This window comes from Pelophylax lessonae, assembly GCF_965119305.1.
Source record: "Pelophylax lessonae genome assembly, chromosome: 3".
NCBI lineage: Eukaryota > Metazoa > Chordata > Amphibia > Anura > Ranidae > Pelophylax > Pelophylax lessonae.
In genome coordinates this window covers 53,122,234-53,144,142 of record NC_138770.1, presented here as the reverse complement: position 1 = coordinate 53,144,142, position 21,909 = coordinate 53,122,234, and the positions used below count along the sequence as shown (strand labels likewise).

General features: G+C 44.9%; 1 protein-coding gene across 2 annotated transcripts in view; it reads right to left on the bottom strand.

Annotated features, from left to right (window-relative positions):
- KIF13B (kinesin family member 13B) overlaps positions 1–21,909 on the bottom strand; it is a 518,118-nt gene that overhangs the window by 79,406 nt on the left and 416,803 nt on the right. For both annotated transcript variants that reach the window (XM_082248971.1, XM_082248973.1), the window contains 2 exons: positions 17,490–17,567; positions 14,400–14,453 (listed from right to left, as the gene is read on the bottom strand). In XM_082248971.1, the coding sequence (XP_082105097.1) occupies positions 14,400–14,453; positions 17,490–17,567 (132 nt within the window). The remainder of the gene's footprint in view (positions 1–14,399; positions 14,454–17,489; positions 17,568–21,909) is intronic.

Sequence of the window (21,909 nt, the reverse complement as noted above, 5' to 3'; positions counted from 1 at the left end):
GATGGACGATTGGGACCAGAGAGAGCGGATCAGGTGGGGAAAGGTGCTCCAAAGACTCCATGAGTCACCAGGGGGACCCCACAAAAGGTGTAAAACACTGATAAGGGACAACCCCACTGCGCTGGCAGCACCACTCGGTAGCCAGGCACAAGGCACTAAGCAATCCACAGCTGAGAGGGAGAGGACCCCACCAGACTCACCACCCACAGAAACAAGCGCCTGCAGCCACCAGGATAATGCACTATATATATGCGGCGATCAGGAAGTAAAATCATCCAGAAGTCAGCACCAGGGGATGAGGAGGGGCTCCCACCACCAAAATCGCCGCCCACAGGGCTCCACTGTCATGGCCGCCGCTATCATAAACGGCAAACCACAAACATGGCCGCCGTGTATAGGAATACACAGGCTACAACTAAATGGCGGCCCCACGAGGCATACAGGGACTCAGGAGGGAGACCAGGCCTCAGGGACAGAGGCAGGATGGGGGGGTGCCCTGGCAGGAGTCCCAGCCAGGTACAACCCCCCCCGCACAGTTGATCATCCGGTCTCCGGCAGCGCAACCCCCGTCCCCATTACTAGTAAGTGCCCTGCCCCCACCCCAGGAACAGTGGCCAGACCACCCAAACAACCCCAAAATATGTGGAGGGGAGGGGGGGCAGGTGAGGGACTCAGCAAGGGGGGGTGCCTGTGGGAAGGATGGGGACCCGGTGTTCAACCGTTCCCAGGAGGGGACCACGTCCACCCCAAAACCCTCCAGGGGGAGAGGGGGGGGGGACAACTACTCACTATACCAGGACCCAGGTGGGCACCGCTCCAGACAGAACCTCATCTCTATTGAAATGGGGGGCTGTCGGCCAGGAGGAACACTGCGACTCGGGCCAAGACCCGGTCGTATGCGACCTTGCAAGGCATTTACCTTGCAGGCAAGCCCCCATCCAGTAGAGCAATGTTGCAGCCGACCTAGCGCGGAGCTGAGGTCTTCGCACCCTCGCTGGCCTGACTGGGCTGACCACTGGATCTGGAGCTGAACTCAAAAGATCGTAGACTTTTTCTATGTACACAAAAGGCCGATTTCTCTCAAATATTGTTCACAAATCTGTCTAAATCTGCGTTAGTGAGCACTTCTCCTTTGCCGAGATAATCCATCCACCTCACAGGTGCGGCATATCAAGATGCTGATTAGACAGCATAATTATTGCACAGGTGTGCCTTAGGCTGGCCACAATAAAGGCCACTCTAAAATGTGCAGTTTTATCACCCAGCACAATGCCAAAGATGTCGCAAGATTTTTCAGCAGCGTGCAATTGGCATGCTGACTGCAGGAATGTCCACCAGAGCTGTTGTCTGTGAATTGAATGTTCATTTCTCTACCATAAGCCGTCTCCAAAGGCGTTTCAGAGAATTTGGCAGGACATCCAACCAGCCTCATAACCGCAGACCACGTGTAACCTCACCAGCCCAGGACCTCCACATCCAGCATCTTCACCTCCAAGATGGTCTGAGACCACCCGGACAGCTGCTGCAACAATCGGTTTGCATAACCAAAGAATTTCTGCACAAACTGTCAGAAACCATCTCAGGGAAGCTCATTTGCATGCTCGTCGTCCTCATCGGGGTCTCCACCTGACTGCAGTTTGTCATCGTAACTGACTTGAGTGGGCAAATGCTCACATTTGATGGTGTCTGGCACTTTGGAGAGATGTTCTCTTCACGGATGAATCCCAGTTTTCTTAGATCTTGGAGTTCAGCTCAGCATCCTCTCTCTCTCTACTGCTGACACCCGTCCTCTGACTATCCTACACGTGGGGTGGCCCCCCTCAGGTCAGGCCCCCATGACAGTCCATGAGTCCCTGCTCCCCGCTGAGAGAGAAGGACGGTCGGCTGTTGTAAACACAGCCGACCGTCCTTCTCCCTGGGATGATCACAGAGCTCATGTGATCCTTTTATATAGGATCACAGGTCTCTATGGTCATTCCATAAGCCCCGTCCCCATACAGTTAGAATCACTCCCCTAGGCTTACATTTAACCCCTTGATCCCGCACAGGGTTAACCCCTTCCCTGCCAATGGCATTATTACAGTAACCGTGTATATTTTTAGCACTGATTACTGTAGTAATATCACTGGTACCCCCAAAAGTGTCAAAAATGTCAGGGGTCCGATCTGTCCGCCGCAATGTCGCAGTCCCGCAAAAAATCGAAGATCACCGCCATTACTATTAAAAATAACAAATCTTTCCCGTAGTTAGTAGACGTGATAACTTTTGCGCAAACCAATCAAAATACGCTTATTGCGATTTTTTTTACCAAAAATATGTAGCAGAAAACAAATTGGCTTAAAATGTTAAAAATTTTTGATTTAAAAATTTTTTTTTTTTGGGAATGTCATATAGCAGAATGTGAAAAAATATTGTTTTTTTTTTTTAAATTGTCGCTCTTTTTTTGTTTATAGCGCAAAAAATAAAAAATCAGACAGGTGATCAAAAACCACCAAAAGAAAGCTCTGTTTGTGGGAAAAAAAGGACGTCAATTTAATTTGGGTACAGTTTCGCACGACCGCGCAATTGTCCGTTAAAATAACGCAGTGACGAATCGCAAAATAGGGCCTGGTCAGGAAGGGGGGCAAATCCTTCCGGTCTTAAAGTGGTTAATTTCATAGGAATGTTAATGATGAGAGAGGAAGGCACAGAGAAAGGCAAAATGTAAGCAGAACTTCAGCTTTAATATACACAGCAGAGGCATTGAAGACATCCTCCAAGCCAACTCACCCTCCCCTCAGCAGTTACTTGCAACCTTCTAATCTATATTAATAAAACCCATGTGTCCCTGCGTCCGTCCCTGTGTCCGTGGAAATGCGCTACTGCGCATGTGCACCACGGACAGCCGTTGTGATTGGGAGACAGAGAACACTGGGCGGCCCTGGCTGGGGGTGGCGTTCCGATCTGTGGAGACTGCCACCCCCCGGAGTGCGGAGACTGCGGCCGGCCCGCGCCTTTAGGAGAGGCCGGGGATCGGGCCTGCACGGGACGCAGCGCCCAGGATGACTGACACCCGGAGGAGGCGCCGGCAGGACTGAAGAGACGCGGGAAGCCGGGGACTGAACGGGAGAGAAGGTAAGTGCACGGGGGGGGGGGGACGCTGGCATCTCTGCATTTATTGGGGGCATCGCTGTGGGCACTCTGCGATTGGGGGCATCGCTGTGGGCACTCTGCGATATGGGGGCATCGCTGTGGGCACTCTGCGATATGGGGGCATCGCTGTGGGCACTTTGCAATTGGGGGCATCGCTGTGGGCACTCTGCAATTGGGGGCATCGCTGTGGGCACTCTGCATTGATGTCCCCCCCCCCCAATTGCTAGGGATCGGGAAATCTGATGGGGTAGGGAAATCTGATAGAACACCGGGCCAAACTGTTGAAGTGGCGGGTGTGCGCGTGCACACGGCGGATGTTTGCTCGCGCGGACTTACTGCTAAGCGGCAGCGGGTGTTACAAGTGGCGGCGGGCGAGCGATGTCATGCGAGAGCTGCTCGGTCAGCTCTGCGCATGTCCCCGATGTTGCTAGGGCAACAGGGAAGCTATGCGCAGAGCTGGCTACGTCATGCGGCTCTCGCATTGTTAGAAAAAAAGAATGAGATAAGCGAGAGCCGCTCGGTCAGCTCTGCGCATGTCTTCGACGTTGCTAGGGCAACAGGGACGCAGAGCTGACAGAGGCTCTCGCTTAACTGGAACAAGTCTGTTTTTACAAATGTTTGACCACATATGTTCTAGCGCCCGTTAATTTAACGGGCTTAATGTCTAGTCTCTAATAAATACAGAGCAGAAGCATTGGGAGGGGGTGCAGGGTGAGGTGCTGCTGAGACAGACGTGAAATTCAGTGCCTCTGCTGTTAACTTTGATCATAAATTATTCCACAGTGCTTGCATCTAAAGAGGTCAGTGAAGTCTTGTGTTAAGCATATGGAAATCCTTGAATGTGCTTAGGTTACATAGTTAGTCTGGTTGAAAAAAAGACACAAAGTCCATGTAGTTCAACCAATAAAAAGGTTCAATTTTAAAAAGGTGTCCAATTTGGGCTCTGTAAGATTATAGTACTGTAAATACATGCATTTAATCCTTTCAGGGCCACCAAGAAATGTGTGCCGATTTGTAAGGTCAGGTACGGACATTGGATAAGAAGACCTAGCAACAGAAGTTCAAATTCATCCCAAAGGTGTTCAAGTAGGGTTGAGGTCAGGTAGTGACATCGGATGAGAACACCTGGCTAACAATGGGTGTTTCAATTCATCCTAAAGGAGGTTAGTAGGGTTGCGGTCAGGGCTCTGTGCAAGCCAATCCAGTTCCCTTACACCAAACTTGAATGGGACACCCCATTTCAATACCATGGGCATTAATATAGAATTTTCCCCCTTTTAAGCTGTAACAGCCTCTACGATACTGGGCAATATTTCTGTGGATGTCTGTGGGAATTGTGCCCATTTGTGAGGTCAGGTGCTGACGTTGGATGAGAAGACTTGGGTCACAATCACCATTCCAATCCCAAAGGTGTTAAGTAGGGTTGAGATAAGGTACTGGTGTTGGATGAGAAGACCCTGGTCACAATCATTATTACAAATTTTCCCAAGGGTGTTCAACTAGGGTCGGGGTCAGGTACTGACGTTGGATGAGAAGACCTGGCTCACAAATGGCATTCCAATTCATCCCAAAGGTGTACAGTAGGGTTGAGATCAGGTACTTATCTTTGATGAGAAGACCGGGTCACAATCATTATTACAAATTTTCCCAAGGGTGTTCAACTAGGGTTGGGGTCAGGTACTGACGTTCGATGAGAACACCTGCCTCACAAATGGCATTCCAATTCATCCCAAAGGTGTACAGTAGGGTTGAGATCAGGTACTTATCTTTGATGAGAAGACCGGGTCACAATCTTCATTACAAATTATTCCAAGGGTGTTCATCTAGGGTTGGGGTCAGGTACTGATGTTCGATCAGAAGACCTGACTCACAAATGTCATTCCAATTCATTCCATAGGTGTTCAGTAGGGTTGAGGTCAGGTTCTGATGCGAGATGAGCAGACCTGACTCACAATCTGCGTTCCAATTAACGCCAAGGGTTGAGGTCTGGTACTGTTTGTGGAGAACTGGTATACAACTGGCATTCTAGATCATCCTGAAGGTTTTCAGTAGGGTTGAGGTCAGGACTATGTGCAGGCCACTCCAGTTCAACCAAACTGGTCAGACCATGTCTTAATGGAGCGAACTTTGTACGCATGGGAGCAGTTATGCTGGAACAGAAAAGGATCTTTCCCAAACTGCTACCACAAGGTTGGAAGTGCAAATTGTCTCCATCTTTGTATGATGTAGTATTAACAGTACCCTTCATTGGAAACACCTGAACTCAATTTGGAGGGGGGATTCACATCTTGTTGTCCATCCAGTAGGTGTGATATGTGCCCACAAACCTTTGATCACACAGTGTATATTTTTTTATAATGATGCTCTCTTTTTCAACCACTTGCCGACCAGTCACGTTGACTGTACTGCGGCAAAGTGGTTCGTTATCGTCTGGCGACGTAGACCTACGTCACCAGACATTTCCCTCTCTAGGCGGCTCGCGCGCGCCGCCGGAGGCTCACTTCCGCTGTATTCAGTCACAGCGGGAGTCGGGGCCAGGGGAGGAGCAGCGGTAATCACCGCCGCTCTTCCCCGATCGTCGGGGAATCGAGTGTGGAGATCCGCCCGCTTGTGTAAACACAAGCAGGCGGATCTCCTCAGTGACAGGCAGGGTCAGATTGCAGGGTTCAGCAAAGCTGAACCTGCGATCTGTCCCTGTGTCACTCAGTCACCTCCCCCCACACACTTCAGTAAGCACCAGGCATACATTAACCCCTCCCTCTCCAATAAAAATTAACCCCTTCCCTGCCAGTGTCATTTTTACAGTAACAGTGCATATGTATAGCACTGATTACTGCAGTAATGTCACTGGTACCCCCAAAAGTGTCAAAAATGTCAGTCAAGGGTCCGATCTGTCTGCCGCAATGTCGCAGTCCCGAAAAAAAAAAAAAAAAATCGCAGATCGCCGCCATTACTCGTTAAAAAAAAAAACACCAAAAATGACAAAAATCTTTCCCTTAGTTAGTAAACGCAATAACTTTTGCGCAAACCAATCAAAATACGCTTATTGCGATTTTTTTTACCAAAAATATGTAGCAGAAAACAAATTGGCCGAAAATATTAAAAATTTTTGATCTTTACATTTTTTTTTGGGGGGGAATTTCATATAAAAAAAATGTGAAAAATATTGTTCTTTTTTCAAAATTGTCGCTCTTTTTTTGTTTATAGCGCAAAAAGTAAAAATCGCACAGGTGATCAAATACCACCAAAAGAAAGCTCTGTTTGTGGGGAAAAAAGGCGTTGCATGACCGCGCAATTGTCAGTTAAAGTCGCACAGTGCCGAATCGCAAAAAGTGGCCTGGACGTAAGACAGCAAAATCCTCCGGTGGTAAAGTGGTTAAACAACCTAAAGTAAGTCAGAAGGAAGTTGGCCAAAATATCATTTTCACAACATGGTTTTCGAAGTGGACTGCAGCAATAATCCGCTGCCTCAAAATATCATAAGGAATAAAACATCAAACAAAAGCTGGGTGAAATGTTTTATATTATTCACAGCTGCAAATATTCTACCCAAATTTCCCCCCTCCGACCCAAAATTCTACAGTTGGAGGCTCAGTCATTGCCCCATCTAGTGGCCATGGGTAGGAAGAACAGTGAGAAGTCTGCAGATGGTAGAATGGTTTGAGCTCCAGACAGCCTACAGCAGACTGCATTTGAATGATTGACTACCTGTCTTCAGCACCGGAGTGATAAATGATTTCGTAGTGAGACAAATTCCGCCTTTCCTGTAACAGTATCGATGAAGGAACTTCAAGTAGAGAGTCGGGAAAGACAAAATGCTCCCTTTTATTGTGAAGTGCTTGACTTTTTTTTGCTTTCTGAGCCAATCTGTTGATTGATTTTTGGAACAAACTGAATCTGCACAATTATTAAAGGGTCAGTCCACCTGACTCTGACAATATGGTATTGGATGGATGGCAGCAAAATGAGAAATCCTCCGAGTGCGCTCTGCAGGGGTTACCGCTACACTTGAGCTTGGGGCTGCTCACCTTCTGTTGTCATTAGGAGTCTCATTCTTCCATATTCATTAAACTCAACTCCAGGCAAGCAGCTAAATACGCAGATGAAATACATATAAGGGAGCACGTTTTTAAAGAGTTACATTTTTTTCAGCCAAAGGAGTTGTATGGTTGTCCATCCAGTCCTGATAGTCAAACAGCTCTGCCATATAGCCCAGTCCTGTCTGTACTGGCAGGGCAGGAGACCTGATTTTTCTTCTGTTGCAGTTAAGTGACACTTACAGGTCATGACTCTTCCTGAGCATGTGATTGGACAGTAAAAGGAGAAGCAGCACACTGATGAGTTTATCCTACTGTCACTCTCCCCTCTCCTCCTACTGTCACTCTGCCCTCTCCTCCTATCAGTATATTACCTTTTAGCACATGAGCATTACAACACAACCTACTGGCTCCTTATGCGGCTTCTCCCTCCCACAGGCTAAGCTTTACTGTACAGGGATTGCAAGAGGCGGATACCAAGTAAAAAACAGTTAACAACTTGCCGCCCGCCAACAGTCCATTTAATGCTGACGGGTGGTTCTCTCAGGCATCACGGCCTACCTGTAACATCGCAGTGAACTTCTTGGTTTAGAGGTGCGCCCGCGCACGCCTCCTGCTGACCTGTGATGTCATTGGAAACAGCACGAGTTTGTCAGCAGGTAACAAGCCAATGATTTTGGATGTCTACTTGCTGATATGCTGTGGCCAATCACAGCACAGAGATCTGTGTGTCTGTAAACACATTACATAGATTCTGGCTTGATTTCTCCCTGCTATCAGTTACCGTTCAGAACTGAAAGCAAGGACAGACCCAGCCAGATCAGCGAGTAAAAAGCAGCACACATACACTTGTTAGGCACACAGTTAAGCCCCTGATTGCCCTCCTAATTACGCCTGTCACCCAGCCAGTGTCATTAGTACAGTATTATTACTGATCACTGTATTAGTGTCACTTGGGATGTCAGTAAGTGTCCTTCACAGTCAGTGTCAGTTACCACCAGATTGTCCGCCACACTAGAATTTGCTGATTACTCTCTATACTAGTATAGTGTCTGTCGACTCAGTATCTTGATCACGTCCAGAACTACAGTGCCTTGAATAAGTATTCACACCCCTTGAAATTTTCCACATTTTGTCATGGTACAACCAAAAACGTAAATGCATTTTATTGGGATTTTATGTGATAGACCAACACAAAGTGAAGTGGAAGGAAAATAATAAATGGTTTTCAAAATGTTTTACAAATAAAAATGTGAAAAGTGTGGCATGCATTTGTATTCACCCCCCTGAGTCAATACTTTGTAGAACCCACTTTCACTGCAATTACAGCTACAAGTCTTTTTGGGGATGTCTCTACCAGCTTTGCACATTTAGAGAGACATTTTTTCCCATTCTTCTTTGCAAAATATCTCAAGCTTTGTCAGATTGGATGGAGAGCATCTCTGAACACAATTTTCAAGTCTTGCCACAGATTCTCAATTGGGTTTAGGTCTGGACTTTGACTGGCCCATTCAAACACAAATATGCTTTGATCTAAACCATTCCGTTGTAGGGATGTAACGATATCAAAATCTCACGGTACGATACGATTTCGATATTGACCTCACGGTACGATATTTATTGCGATATTGTGGGTGCGGATGAAGATGATGGAGTAGCATTGTGAAAATGGATGAGGATGATTCTGAGTGGAGATGAGAGTTACATTGTGGAGAGCCTCTTCACTATGTAACTCTCATCCCAACTCAGAATCATCCTCATCCATTTTCACAATGCTACTCCATCATCTTCATCCCCACCCAGGCCAGATTCATCCATCCCTTTCCACATTGTATCCTCATCCCTGTCCAAAAATTCCTGGAGAGGGATAGATTCTGGGCAGGAATTGGAATACATTGTGCAAAGGGAAGGAAGAATCTGGCCTGGATGAGGATGATGGAGTTTCATTGTGAAAATGGCTGGGGATAATTCTGGGTGGGGATCTTTTCTCCACCCAGAATCAACCCCAGCCATTTTCACAATGCAACTCCATTATGGCAGCTTGTCTGGTGTCCGTGTCCCATTAGAGGAGTCCAATCAAAAGTACAGGCAGCACAGCAGCAGCACCTTGCTGCACACCCATAACTCTGTCAGTGACTTTCCTCCACACTGCTATCTCGATTCTACTTCATGCACCTGCAAGGCTGGAGCCACTTCCCCCATTGAGAAACTGACTACACCCCCATGCCCGAGTGCTGCCCAATCAGATAATACTTAACTATCTTTGAAAAGCAGGCTCTGCCTCAGCAGGGAACTAAATGGAGCGGATCAAGTGTCCAGGTTTTACTTGTGGGGAGCAGTGTTGTAACTTGTAGGCGAGCTGGACTGGTGAAAGATGCTTTCATCTCACTTGCAGGTGCCACACGGGGGAAAGTTGGTGACATGTATCACGATCACGGCGGCTCTCTCTCAGTCTCTCCCACAAACCCTGCCAACACAACACCAAAACAGCAACCCCCCAGGCACCATGCAAGCGCGCGGGGGGGGGGGGGGCTCAGGCCCCTTACACACTGCCTGTACCCCCCTGATGGCGGCCCTGTTTACACATTACTCACCGGCGGTCCGGTGTCACTGGTTTGCCGTGGTGCCTGCCTGGAAGCATGGCTCTGCTCCGCCGAGTCCGCCGCTCTCCTGCGCTGGCTCTGCCTCCGCCCCACAAGCCCGCCCACCCACACTGCTCCAAACCAACTGGCAGCCGCTCGCCTCGGCTCGGCCAGTAAGCACTGCAGCATAGAGGTGAGTGACAGACAGGAGCCGACGAGACACAGAGACGGCGGCCAGACCGTGCACCCACCACGACGATATCGGGCCATGTGAACCACCGCGATACCGCGATAGCGGCAATATCGTTACATCCCTATTCCGTTGTAGCTCTGGTCGTACGTTTTGGGTCATTGTCCTGCTGGAAGGTGATCCTCCGCCCCAGTCTCAAGTCTTGCAGACTCTAACAGGTTTTCTTTTCAGATTTCCCTGTATTTGGCTCCATCCATCTTCCCATCAACTCTGACCAGCTCCGTCCCTGCTGAAGAAAAGCATCCCAGCAACATGATGCTGCCACCAGCATGTTTCACGGTGGGGATGGTGTGTTCAGGGTGACATGCAGTGTTAGTTTCCTGCCACACAAAGCGTTTTGCATTTAGGCCAAAAAGTTCAGTTTTGGTCTAATCTGACCAGAGCATCTTCTTCCACATGTTTGCTGTGTCCCCCACATGGCTTCTCACAACCTGCAAATGGGACTTCTTATGGCTTTCCTTCACCAATGGCTTTCTTCTTGCCACTCTTCCATAAAGGGCGGATTTGTGGAGCGCACGACTAATAGATGTCCTGTGGACAGATTCTTCCCCCTGAGCTGTGGATCTCTGCAGCTCCTCCAGAGTTACCAGAGCTTCTCTGATGAATGCTCTCCTTGCCCGGCCTATCAGTTTAGGTTGACGGCCATGTCTTGGTAGGGTTGCAGTTGAGCCATACTCTTTCCATTATTGGATGATGGATTGAACAGTGCTCCGTGAGATGTTCAAAGCTTGGGTTATTTTTTCTAACCTAACCCTTCTTTAAACTTCTCCACAACTTTATCCCTGACCTGTCCAGTGTGTTTCTTGGCGTTTATGATGCACTATGTTAACTACCATGTTCACTAAGGTTCTCTAACAAACCTCTGAGGGCTTCACGGAACAGCTGTATTTATACTGGGATTAAATTACACACGTGGATTCTATTTATTGATTAGGTGACTTCTGAAGGCAATTGGTTCCACTAGATTTTAGTTAGGGGCATCAGAGTAAAGGGGCTGAATACAAATGCACGCCCCACATTTTTTACATATTTGTAAAACAATTTTGAAAATAGTTTATCATTTTCCTTCCACTTCACAATTATGTGCCACTTTGCGTCGGTCTATCACATCAAATCCCAAAAAAATACATTTATGTTTTTGGTTGTAACATGAAAAAACGTGGAAAATTTCAAGGGGTATGAATACTTTTTCAAGGTATTGTATACTCATGTCCCCAAAAACGCAGTTTGGTTTTTACCAATTACATACAGCAAAATACATTTCCATACTTCCTAACATTTTGAAATTGGACACGAGGGACACCTTTTAGAAAAGGTATGTAGGCATAGGACACACACCCTGCCACGCCCCCTTAAAAGGAGAATTCTAAAAAAAAAAAGAAAATGAAAAAAAAAAAGAATAGTTAACCAGTTCTGGACTGGAAGGCTTTGCCCCTCTTAATGGCCAGGCCATTTTTTTGTGATTCAGCACTGCGTTATTTTAACTGACAACTGCACGTTCGTGCAACACTGTACCCAAATATAATTGATGTCCCTTTTTTCCCCACAAACAGAGCTGGTATTTGATCACCTCTGCGGGTTTTTGACTATGTGCTATGAACAAAAATAGTGACAATTTAAAAAAAAAAAAAAAAAAAAAAAAAAAAAAAAATTTACTTCCTGCTATATAACATTCCTGATAAAAAAAAATTAAAAATCAAATGTTTTCATCATTTTAGGCCAATTTGTATTTTGCCACAGTCTTGGTAAAAAAAATCCCAATAAATTTTGATTGGTTTGCGCAAAAATTATCGCGTCTACAAACTAGGGGTAAGATTTATGTCATTTTTATTTATTTATTTTTTTTTACTAGCAATGGCGGCGATCTGCAATTTTTAGCGGGACTGCGACAATGCGGCGGACAGCTCAGACCCCTAACTGACATTTTTTACACTTTTGGGGGGACCAGTGACATTACTACAGTAATCAGTGCTAAAAATAAGCAATGTTACTGTACTAATGTCACTGGCAAAGAAGTGGTTAACACCAGGGGCGATCAAAAGATCAAAAATTTACCTAGGTGGTGATTCTGTGTGGGGGCCAGACTTGCGTGGATGGAAACAGGGCTCCTGTGTTCAGAAATAACAGGTACACAGGAGCCCTGTTGCAATCCTCCTGTCAGTCCGTCCCTGCAGCGACCTCCGGGTTCTCGGCGGCCATGGCGCCCGCCGGACCCGTTGCTTAGCTGCAGGGCAAAAAAGCGGGCGCATGAGCGCAAACGCACGCGCCCGGGAGCTACCGTATAGATATGGCGGTTTGCGCAGGAGAGCCAGCGTGCTGCAGTTTATCTGCGGCTGCTGCTCTTTAAGTGGTTAAACCCACAAGTGATTTTTTTTTTACCACTACTATTCCTTTATATACAGTATATATATATATATATATATATATATATATATATATATATATGGATCAGACCAAAATGAGTGACAGAGGGACTTTGTACCAAATCGGGGACAGTCCCTCAAAATCAGGGCCAGTTAGGAGCTATATGAAAATTACAAAAAGGAGACCCCAGCGCACAGTCGCCATCACATAATACCGTTTTATTTGGACATAGAACAACATTTCTAACAGATACACTCACATATTTGATGAAGAGAACAACTAAGAGATACACTCACATATTTGATGAAGAGAACAACTAAGAGATACACTCACATATTTGATGAAGAGAACAACTAAGAGATACACTCACATGTTTGATGAAGAGAACAACTAAGAGATACAGTTACATGTTTGATGAAGAGAACAACTAACAGATACACTCACATATTTGATGAAGAGAACAACTAAGAGATACACTCACATGTTTGAGGAAGAGAACAACTAAGAGATACACTCACATGTTTGATGAAGAGAACAACTAAGAGATACACTCACATGTTTGATGAAGAGAACAAGTAAGAGATACACTCACATGTTTGATGTAGAGAACAACTAAGAGATACACTCACATGTTTGATGTAGAGAACAACTAAGAGATACACTCACATGTTTGATGAAGAGAACAACTAACAGATACACTCACATGCTTGATGAAGAGAACAACTAAGAGATACACTCACATGTTTGATGTAGAGAACAACTAAGAGATACACTCACATGCTTGATGAAGAGAACAACAGGCACATACACGATCAGTTCCCTTTCTTCCTTTCTCCCCCGGATGGCCCCTTCAGATGCTATGGAGCTTGGACGCCGCTCCTGAAGTGCCTGGTAACCCGAATCCTCTTTGCTACGGCCCCCGGGGTTCACAGCCCAGTGCGCCTGCGCACGGACCAGCCGGCTAGTCACCACTGCGCATAGGCCTCACAGCCCTGCCAGAAGACAGTAGGTAGAAGGGGAGTAAGGAACGGGACAACGTAGTACGCTTAATGGGTTGCTATGACATGCATTTTGGAGGCGGAGCCTCCTTCCTCAGGTCGCCTGAGGAAGGAGGCTCCGCCTCTGAATTGCCTTGCTATAGCAACCCATTAAGCGTACTACGTTGTCCCGTTCCTTACTCCGGGGGAAAGAGGAAGAAAGGGAACTGATCGCTGTATGTGCCGGTTATCTTCATCAAACATGTGAGTGTGTCTGTTAGAAATATTGTTCTATGTCCAAAAAATACGGTATTATGCGAGGGCGGCTGTGCGCTCTGACTCATTGTCCGCCACCAAGTGGAAACAAGGAGAAGCTGCAATGACCTCACATTGAAAAAAGTCCACCAGCAAGCCTTGGAGTGTGCATCAGATCAGCGCATAAACTGGTGAAATATTACTTTTATGTGTATTTATTTTGGGGTATCCCAGTCAGGCACAAGACCTGGCTCACAGTGTGTGCTTTAATTCATCCCAAAGGTGTTCTATTGGGTTGAGGTCAGGACTTTGTGCAGGCCAGTCAAGTTCCTCCCCCCCAAACTCGCTCATTCATGTCTTTATGGACCTTGCTTTGTGCAGTGGTGCGCAGTCATGTTGGAACAGGAAGGGGCCATCCCCAAACTGTTCCCACAAAGTTGGGAGAATGAAATTGTCCAAAATGTCTTGGTATGCCGACGCCTTAAGAGTTCCCTTCACTGGAACTAAGGGTCCAAGCTTAACCTCAGAAAAACAACCCCACACCATAATCTCCCCTCCACCAAATGGTTTGGACCAGTGAACAAAGAAGGGTCCATTTTGGTACATTATTTATGATTTTGGGATGATGCCTTCTATAGAGTGACTATAGTACTGTATGATCTTGGCACACCAACTATATTCCTTTTTTGGCATTTGTATACTTACCTGACGTAATTGAGAGTCACATGCACAGTTTGCCATTTTGTCTGCTGCCCACCCCAAATACACCTCTGAAAAGAGATCTACTTCTCCAAGCACTTACCCTGTTATTGGCCAGGCTTTGATGACCTCCCAGGTCCTGTCGGCTGCCCGATAGCTGGAAAGAGAAAAAAAACACAGCCAAATTGTAAATGTTACCCTGTTCATTTAAAGGCACGGTTTGATTTCCATCATCGGAACCCTTAGATACACAACCTTTGACACCCAAAAAACCCGCACTACAAAAACCTCTTACAAAGAACATTTTCTTCTTTGTTGGTGCTAATGGGGCTTAGGCTATAATGACAATGTGCAATAATAATAAATCATGTAAAACTAAGTATACGTTAGATGAGGACTGAATTCTCTTCTGAAAAGAAAAATCTATCGGATATAGGGAAAGTCGTCATGTTGGGTTTTCCCTTTTGCATTTTTTATTCACCTGTGCTGGTTAATCATGTAACATTTTTATATATTATTTAAGTGTTCCTTATTAATTTTTTTTAATCAGCCAAAACTACGGACTAAGGACCTGCAGACATTGCAGGAGGCCAGAGCCATCATAAATGGAAAGTATGCATCTGTTGTAAGGGGGGACCCAAGTCTATGTATAGAGGAAGATAGGGAGGCATAGAGGGAATTTTTTTTTTTTACGTCTATGGGGTATTAATGAGCAGGCACAGTTTGCCTGACACTAGATGTTTACTAGCTGGGCTGCAGACATTGCAGGAGGCCAGAGCCATCATAAATGGTAAGTATGAACCTGCTGGAAGGGGGGACCCGGGTCTATGTATTGAGGGGAATAAGGAGGCATAGAGGGAATTCATTTTTTTTACGTCTATGGTGTAATAATGAGCAGGCACAGTCTGCCTGACACTAGATGTTTACTAGCTGGGCTGCAGACATTGCAGGAGGCCAGAGCCATCAGGAATGGTAAGTATGGACCTGCTGGAAGGGGGGACCCGGGTGTATGCATTATAGGGAGGCATAGAGGGAATTTTTATTTTAATTCTATGGGATATTAATGAGCAGGCACAGTCTGCCTGACACTAGATGTTTACTAGCTGGGCTGCAGACATTGCAGGATGCCAGAGCTATCAGAAATGGTAAGTACGGACCTGCTGGAAGGGGCGACCTGGGTCGGGAGGAATAGAGGGAATTATTTTTTCTGTTATAATCATTTTTATTTCCAAGATATTAAAGAAATACAAAATATAGCAACAACAGTAAGTTGCGAAGGTAAAAAAACAGCAGTATTAGTACACTTAAGTCAACAAGGAAGAAAGTTGGACAGCTCGATATTTCGATTAAAGGTCTTTTTTTAAGTCTATGGGGTGTTAATGAGCAGGCACAGTCTGCCTGACACTAGATGTTTACTAGCTGGGCTGCAGACATTGCAGGAGGCCAGAGCCATCAGAAATGGTAAGTATGGACCTGCTGGAAGTGGGGACCCGGGTCTATGTATTGAGGGGTATAGGGAGGCATAGAGGGAATTCTTTTTTTTTTAAGTCTATGGGGTGTTAATGAGCAGGCACAGGCTGCCTGACACTATATTTTTACCAGCTGGGCTGCAGACATTGCAAGAGGCCAGAGCAATCAGAAATGGTAAGTATGGACCTGCTGGAAGGGGGGACCAGGGTCTATGTATTGAAGGAGATAGAGAGGCATAGAGGGAATTATTTTTTCTGTTTCGATCATTTACAATAAGTTTTTATTTCAAATATATTAAAGAAATACAAAATATAGTAACAACAGTAAGTTTCTAGGTAAAAACAGTAGTATTAGTACACATAAGGCAACAAGGAAGAAAGTTGGACTGCTCGATATTTCAATTTAAGGTCTAGGTAGTTACTGTTGGCTAAATCACAGGGAATTCTTTTTTTAAGTCTATGGGGTGTTAATGAGCAGGCACAGGCTGCCTAACACTATATTTTTACCGGCTGGGCTGCAGACATTGCAAGAGGCCAGATCCATCATAAATGGTAGGTAGGGACCTGCTAGAAGGGGCTTTCCCGGATATTTGTATTAGGGAGGCAAAAAAAGGCAAAGAAGGAATTCTTTTTTCCAAGTCTATGGGGCATAAATGAGCAAGCACACGCTGCTTGACACTAGATTTTTACCAGCTGGACTGCAGACATTGCAGGAGGTCAGATCCATCATAAATGGTAGGTAGGGACCTGCTGGAAGGGGCTTCCCGGATATTTGTATTAGGGAGGCAAGAAAGGCAAAGAAGGAATTCTTTTTTCCAAGTCTATGGGGCATAAATGAGCAAGCACACGCTGCTTGACACTAGATTTTTACCAGCTGGACTGCAGACATTGCAAGAGGCCAGAGCCATCCGAAATGGTAAGTATGGGCCTGCTGGAGGGGGGGACCCACGTCTATGCATTGAGGGGGACAGGGAGGAGTTGAGGACTTTGTTTTTTTTAAACCTTTTCATGCACATATGCTAAAGAACCTTTTGTCTCCTATGCAGAAGCTCAGCCTCCATCTGATAGCACCCCCGTACCCCCCCCCTTTATTAGATGACTGCTTAGAGACTGGTTTTGCCAGAGCAGAACCATATGTCATCCTTTAACTTCACAGAAGTCTAGCAGAGAGCAGCTTTCAAGAGAATAACATTCCAAATGAAGTGTCTTTTCTACATTTATTTTACTGGGACTGTAATTTAATGCTTTCAGCAATTTCTGTACTTCATGTAGATTTGATATAATATGATAATGAATGCATTAAAATATTATTATTCCATCCCTGCCACTGAAAATGTTTTATGTCAGTGATGAATATACTGCGAGGTCAAGTCCTATATGAGACCTGGCTGTACAAAGAGAGAGCGACACACAGAATAATAGGATCAGAGGGTTTAGGACAATGTTGAACGTAGTTAGCTTAGCTGGTAACATTAGAATTTTTTTTGTTTTTTTATTTTTTGGATTGAAATGTTTGTGCAGAATTTATCTGCATGGTCAAAAGTTTGTTGACTCGTCAGTGCTCAACAAACCTGCAGCATAAAATATATAACGGGTATCAATCATAATAGCCCTATTTCTGTTACTTACAGTAAAAGTAATTTATTTCCTTTTATATTTGCTCGATCAAAAGATTTTGGAGTTTGCAGTAAAAATAAATAAAATACAACATTGAAAGAACTTACTCTGTGAACATTAGGTGAACTTAAACTCCTCCGATGTAACTTTCCTTTCCCTGATAACTGCTCCTTCACTGCAACCTCCTGGAAGGGTAAAAATTAATTAAAGTGATTAAAAGTTTAAAATAATCTCTGCTGTCTTTTAAAAGGCAATTAGAACAGACAATTTTTTAACTTAACCTGGTCATAGTACTAACCTGAAATGCATCAATCTGCAAGCTTGGGAGTTTGCTATGCCACTTAGTACCTATCTGCAAAAGGTTGCCCAACAACATCCCAAAATTTTTATAGCGTATCAAAAGCTGCTAAATATCTCCTTCCGCTTTTCTTCCACAGCCCTACCCCTCTCACCCATACATGCCACCTCTCCTCCATTTGTCCTTCTCCCTTCCTGTAACTGCAAAGTCATCTTTTAACCCTTACCCCATTTCCCTACCCTGCCCCCTTTCCTTGATATTTGTTACATATAGCAAGTTTAAATAGGGATTTTATTATTCCTCTTCCTTTTCCTCTCTACACTTATTACCCAGAAAGCTTTGGGCACAAGGGACCTACACTCTCTGGTACTTCTGATAGGTCATTATATATTTTTTAATTCTGTTAATCTTCCATTGCCTCTAAGCAGGATAAAGAATTAAAAAAAACAAACAAAAAAAAACAGCAAATATTTTTTAAAACTATAGCCAACACTCCTATTAAGATCAGCTTTTACTTTTGGATGGAGTAGAGAAGAGCTAGAGGCTCACACTCTGCGTCTTGGTGGAAAAATCCAAACATTTTGGGTTGTCACCAGGGCCGCTGATAGGGGGGGGGGGGACCACCAGCCCTGTTGTAGGGGGCCCGAGCACACAGGGGGGACCACACAGAGAGGGGGATTAGTGATGGACAACATATACAAGATCTCCCTGCTGCCAGCTTTTATCTGCTAAGAAAGAGACAGTTGTCACTCACTAATCCCCCTCCCTGTGTGGGCCCCCCTCCCAGCACTGGCTCTAATGTTATCTCTGATCAGGAGTTTATTTGTAACTTTGTTTCTCTCCCTCTGTCTCTCTGATCCCGGAGCTCCAACTGCCCAGCCTGTATATTTTTTTCATCTCATCTTCATTTTTATTTATTAACATAGTTTTTTTTTTTTTTTTAGATTTAGCAGGAATTATGTGATTTATGTTATATTTGTGTCTGCGAATAGTGATTTTGTTGTTATTTTAGCTAAATATATCTTTAATATTTTCTTGGGGGGGCTGCCAGGTAGTCTGTACAGGGCCCCGCGATTTCTAACAGCAGCCCTGGTTGTCACAGATATACAAGTGAAATCTTCAAGTGGAGACCATTGTTCAAGTGATAGCTAAGAGGGGACAACTTTTTTTTTTTTGGAGATTTCTTCTTCACTTCCTGTGACATCATGATGGGAATTCCCAATGAGACACAAATGTCAAAGAAAACGGACTGGCTTTAGATACATCAGTGGAGATTGTCATTGATCCAGGTCATGATATATCTAGTAGTTACTCATATTCAGGTGGACTTTTTCTGTAATGTTAAAGAGGTATCATAGCTTATTGAAGCCACTTCTTCAGCTCCAATAAGTGTCAGGAAGATACCCCATTTATTTATAAGACGCCTTAATCAAATCACTATGGAACGTGCCACGGCAGATGTTAATTGTCCAAGAAAAGGATGGTAGATGGTAAAGTTGTAGAACCACCATGTTCCTAAAAATGATTACATTGATATACCGAAAAGCTTTGTGAAGGTTGAAAAGACAGAAGGTCCTAGAATGGTATTTGGGGGGGGAGATGTATTGATCCCTTCTGCACCTCTGTCTGTTTATGTACCAAGTTATGGATGACAGTAGAAGCACGTGGTACATATTTATGAGAAATAGCACCTACCCTTAAAACCAAAGTTTCTTAACCGAGGTTCCTCCAGAGGTATCTAGGGGTTCCTTGAGTACGGAGCAATTTCTGCCTCTCAGATAAGTGCTCATTGATACCACTGGTTATTATTTTTGGCCATCTGTAAGGAGATAATTCTTCCCAATTACCACAAGTGTAAGGAGTATTCTTCCTAATGGCCACATGTGTAAGGAACATTCTTCCGAATGACATCACACTAGCGTATCTTGAGATGTGGATATAGTCATTTTTAGTAGGGGTTCCCTGAGACCGGAAGTTATTTCAAGGGTTCCTCTGTATTAAAAAGGTTGGGAAAGATGCTTTAACCGCTTGCCGACCGCCACACGACTATTTACGGCGGCCGTCAGCCCCTCCTGGGCAAAGTGACGTATATATACAATATAGGCATGCTCCCGCCCCGGCTGGTTCACAGGGATCCTCGTGCGAGTGACCGGCGGCTCGGATGTCCGACGGAATCCCGCGATCGTCCGCTGCAGAGGGAGAAAGGCAGGCGGCTGATGTAAACAAAGCCGCCTGTCATTCTCCCTGGTGTAACTGCAGAGATCATACGATCCTGCTATATAGCTACAAAAAAAAGCTCTGTTTGTGGGAAAAAAAGGACGTCAATTTCATTTGGGTACAGCATCGCACGACCGCGCAATTGTCCGTTAAAGTCACGCAGTGCCGAATCGCAAAATAGGGTCTGGTCAGGAAGGGGGTAAAAATCTTCCGTGGGCTTAAGTGGTTTTAAACAATGCCAATGTGCATTGGATTAATTTCAAGTTTATTTTGCCTATTGTTCTCAAACTATACAAAATTGCCCTCTACAGAATAAAAGATGCATTACAAATATCAATCTGATACTGTGGAGTGGAAATGATCTCTGCCTTGCACCATTCCACAATGAATAGTGGACATTCCCCCCTATTCCTGGGGTGTTCAGAGTCAGACAAAAGGTTTATATCCATCAAAAAATACAATTTGTTGTATTCCTCCTCAGCCTGGATGGCACTTGGCAGGGTTCAGGACAACAGAAACCTCTTAAGAGACCAATAGGTAATATGTGCCCATTTATTAGGTCAGGTGCTGATGCTGGATGAAAAAACCTGGCTCACCATTGTTTTTCCAATTCATCTCAAAGGTGTTCAAGTAGGGTTGAGGCTCTGTGTAGGCCACTCAAGGTTTTCCACACCATACTGGTCAAAACTATCTTTGTAGAGCTGGCTTTGCAGGCAGAAGACCTGGCTTGCAATTGTTTTTTCCAATTCATTCCAAAAGTGTTTAAGTAGGGTTGAGGTTAGGGCTCTGTGCAGGTCATGCGAGTTCCTCCACACCAAACTGGTCAAACCATGTCTATATGGAGCTGACTTTTTAAACAAGGGCACAGTTATGTCAGAAAGGGAAAGGGTCTTCCCTAAATAGTTACAAGGTTGGAGAAGCACAGTTGTCTAAAAGGTCTATGTACGATGTAGCAGTGAACAGTAACCTTCACTGGAATCACCTGAACTCAAAAATTTCAAGGAAGGGACACCTACTTTGGCCTATTATATATAGGTGTGATGGTCATGTGCTCACAATCTTTTGGCCATACAGTACATCATGATTAGACATGGGCTGTCAGAGTGTGGAGTGATTGCCATAGTGGAATGCTCACTAGTAATCCTTGAGGAAGGAGGACGGAGAGTTAATTTACAGAAATATCTAAAGTTGTACTAGTCAGCTTTAGTTTTTTTTTTTTTAATGCTACAGCAAACCCTCAGACATTCAATACATTTAATGTTTAGGAAATGAAATTCTGCATCAATAAACAGCTTGCTCCCTCCACTAAGGTCCTCTGTATTTGGAGTCCAGTCAGAAGCTCAATGCGAGTCACAGACCGGGCCCCATATCTGTAATTAGTTGAGAATCAGGCCACGTTAATGGATGCTCAGTTGTCAGGCAGGCCGGAGATGAGACAAGTATCATTGTGATCTCGGCAGGACGCCAGCTCTGACTCAAGCCTGGATGTAAAATGCTGCTTCCTGACGCAGGTTAAAAGGAGGAAATGCCCTTTATGTGGATATAAAAAGTAATGAATACATTTTCACAGCAGGTGAGAGAGAGGCTGGGATCCTGGGCTCCGGATGTAAAGCAATATTATAAAACTTGAAATTTCAGCCCCCTTATAGAATCCAATAAAGAGGTGGAGGGAAGTTTTTGGAATGCTTTTTAAACCTGAACATGTACAATATGACTGCTTAAAAGTCAACTTAACCTAAAACGGATATTTTCGATTTGAATGGTCACTGGGTGAACCACATGCTGGCTATAGAAGTCTTTTTGAAGACCTCAGTGATGCATAGAAGCCTAACTAGATGTGCAAGGACTAGAATGCACACTTGCATGAGCATTGATGCACACGTGCGTGTACATGTAGGCGTATGCGTGTGCACACGTCCACAGATTGTGGCGCCCAGCAGCCTATTTAAACTGAGAGTCTGCCTGGCCTCAGTGCTGGATTGTCTTCAGCTTTGGTTCCTGTGTTCCTGGTT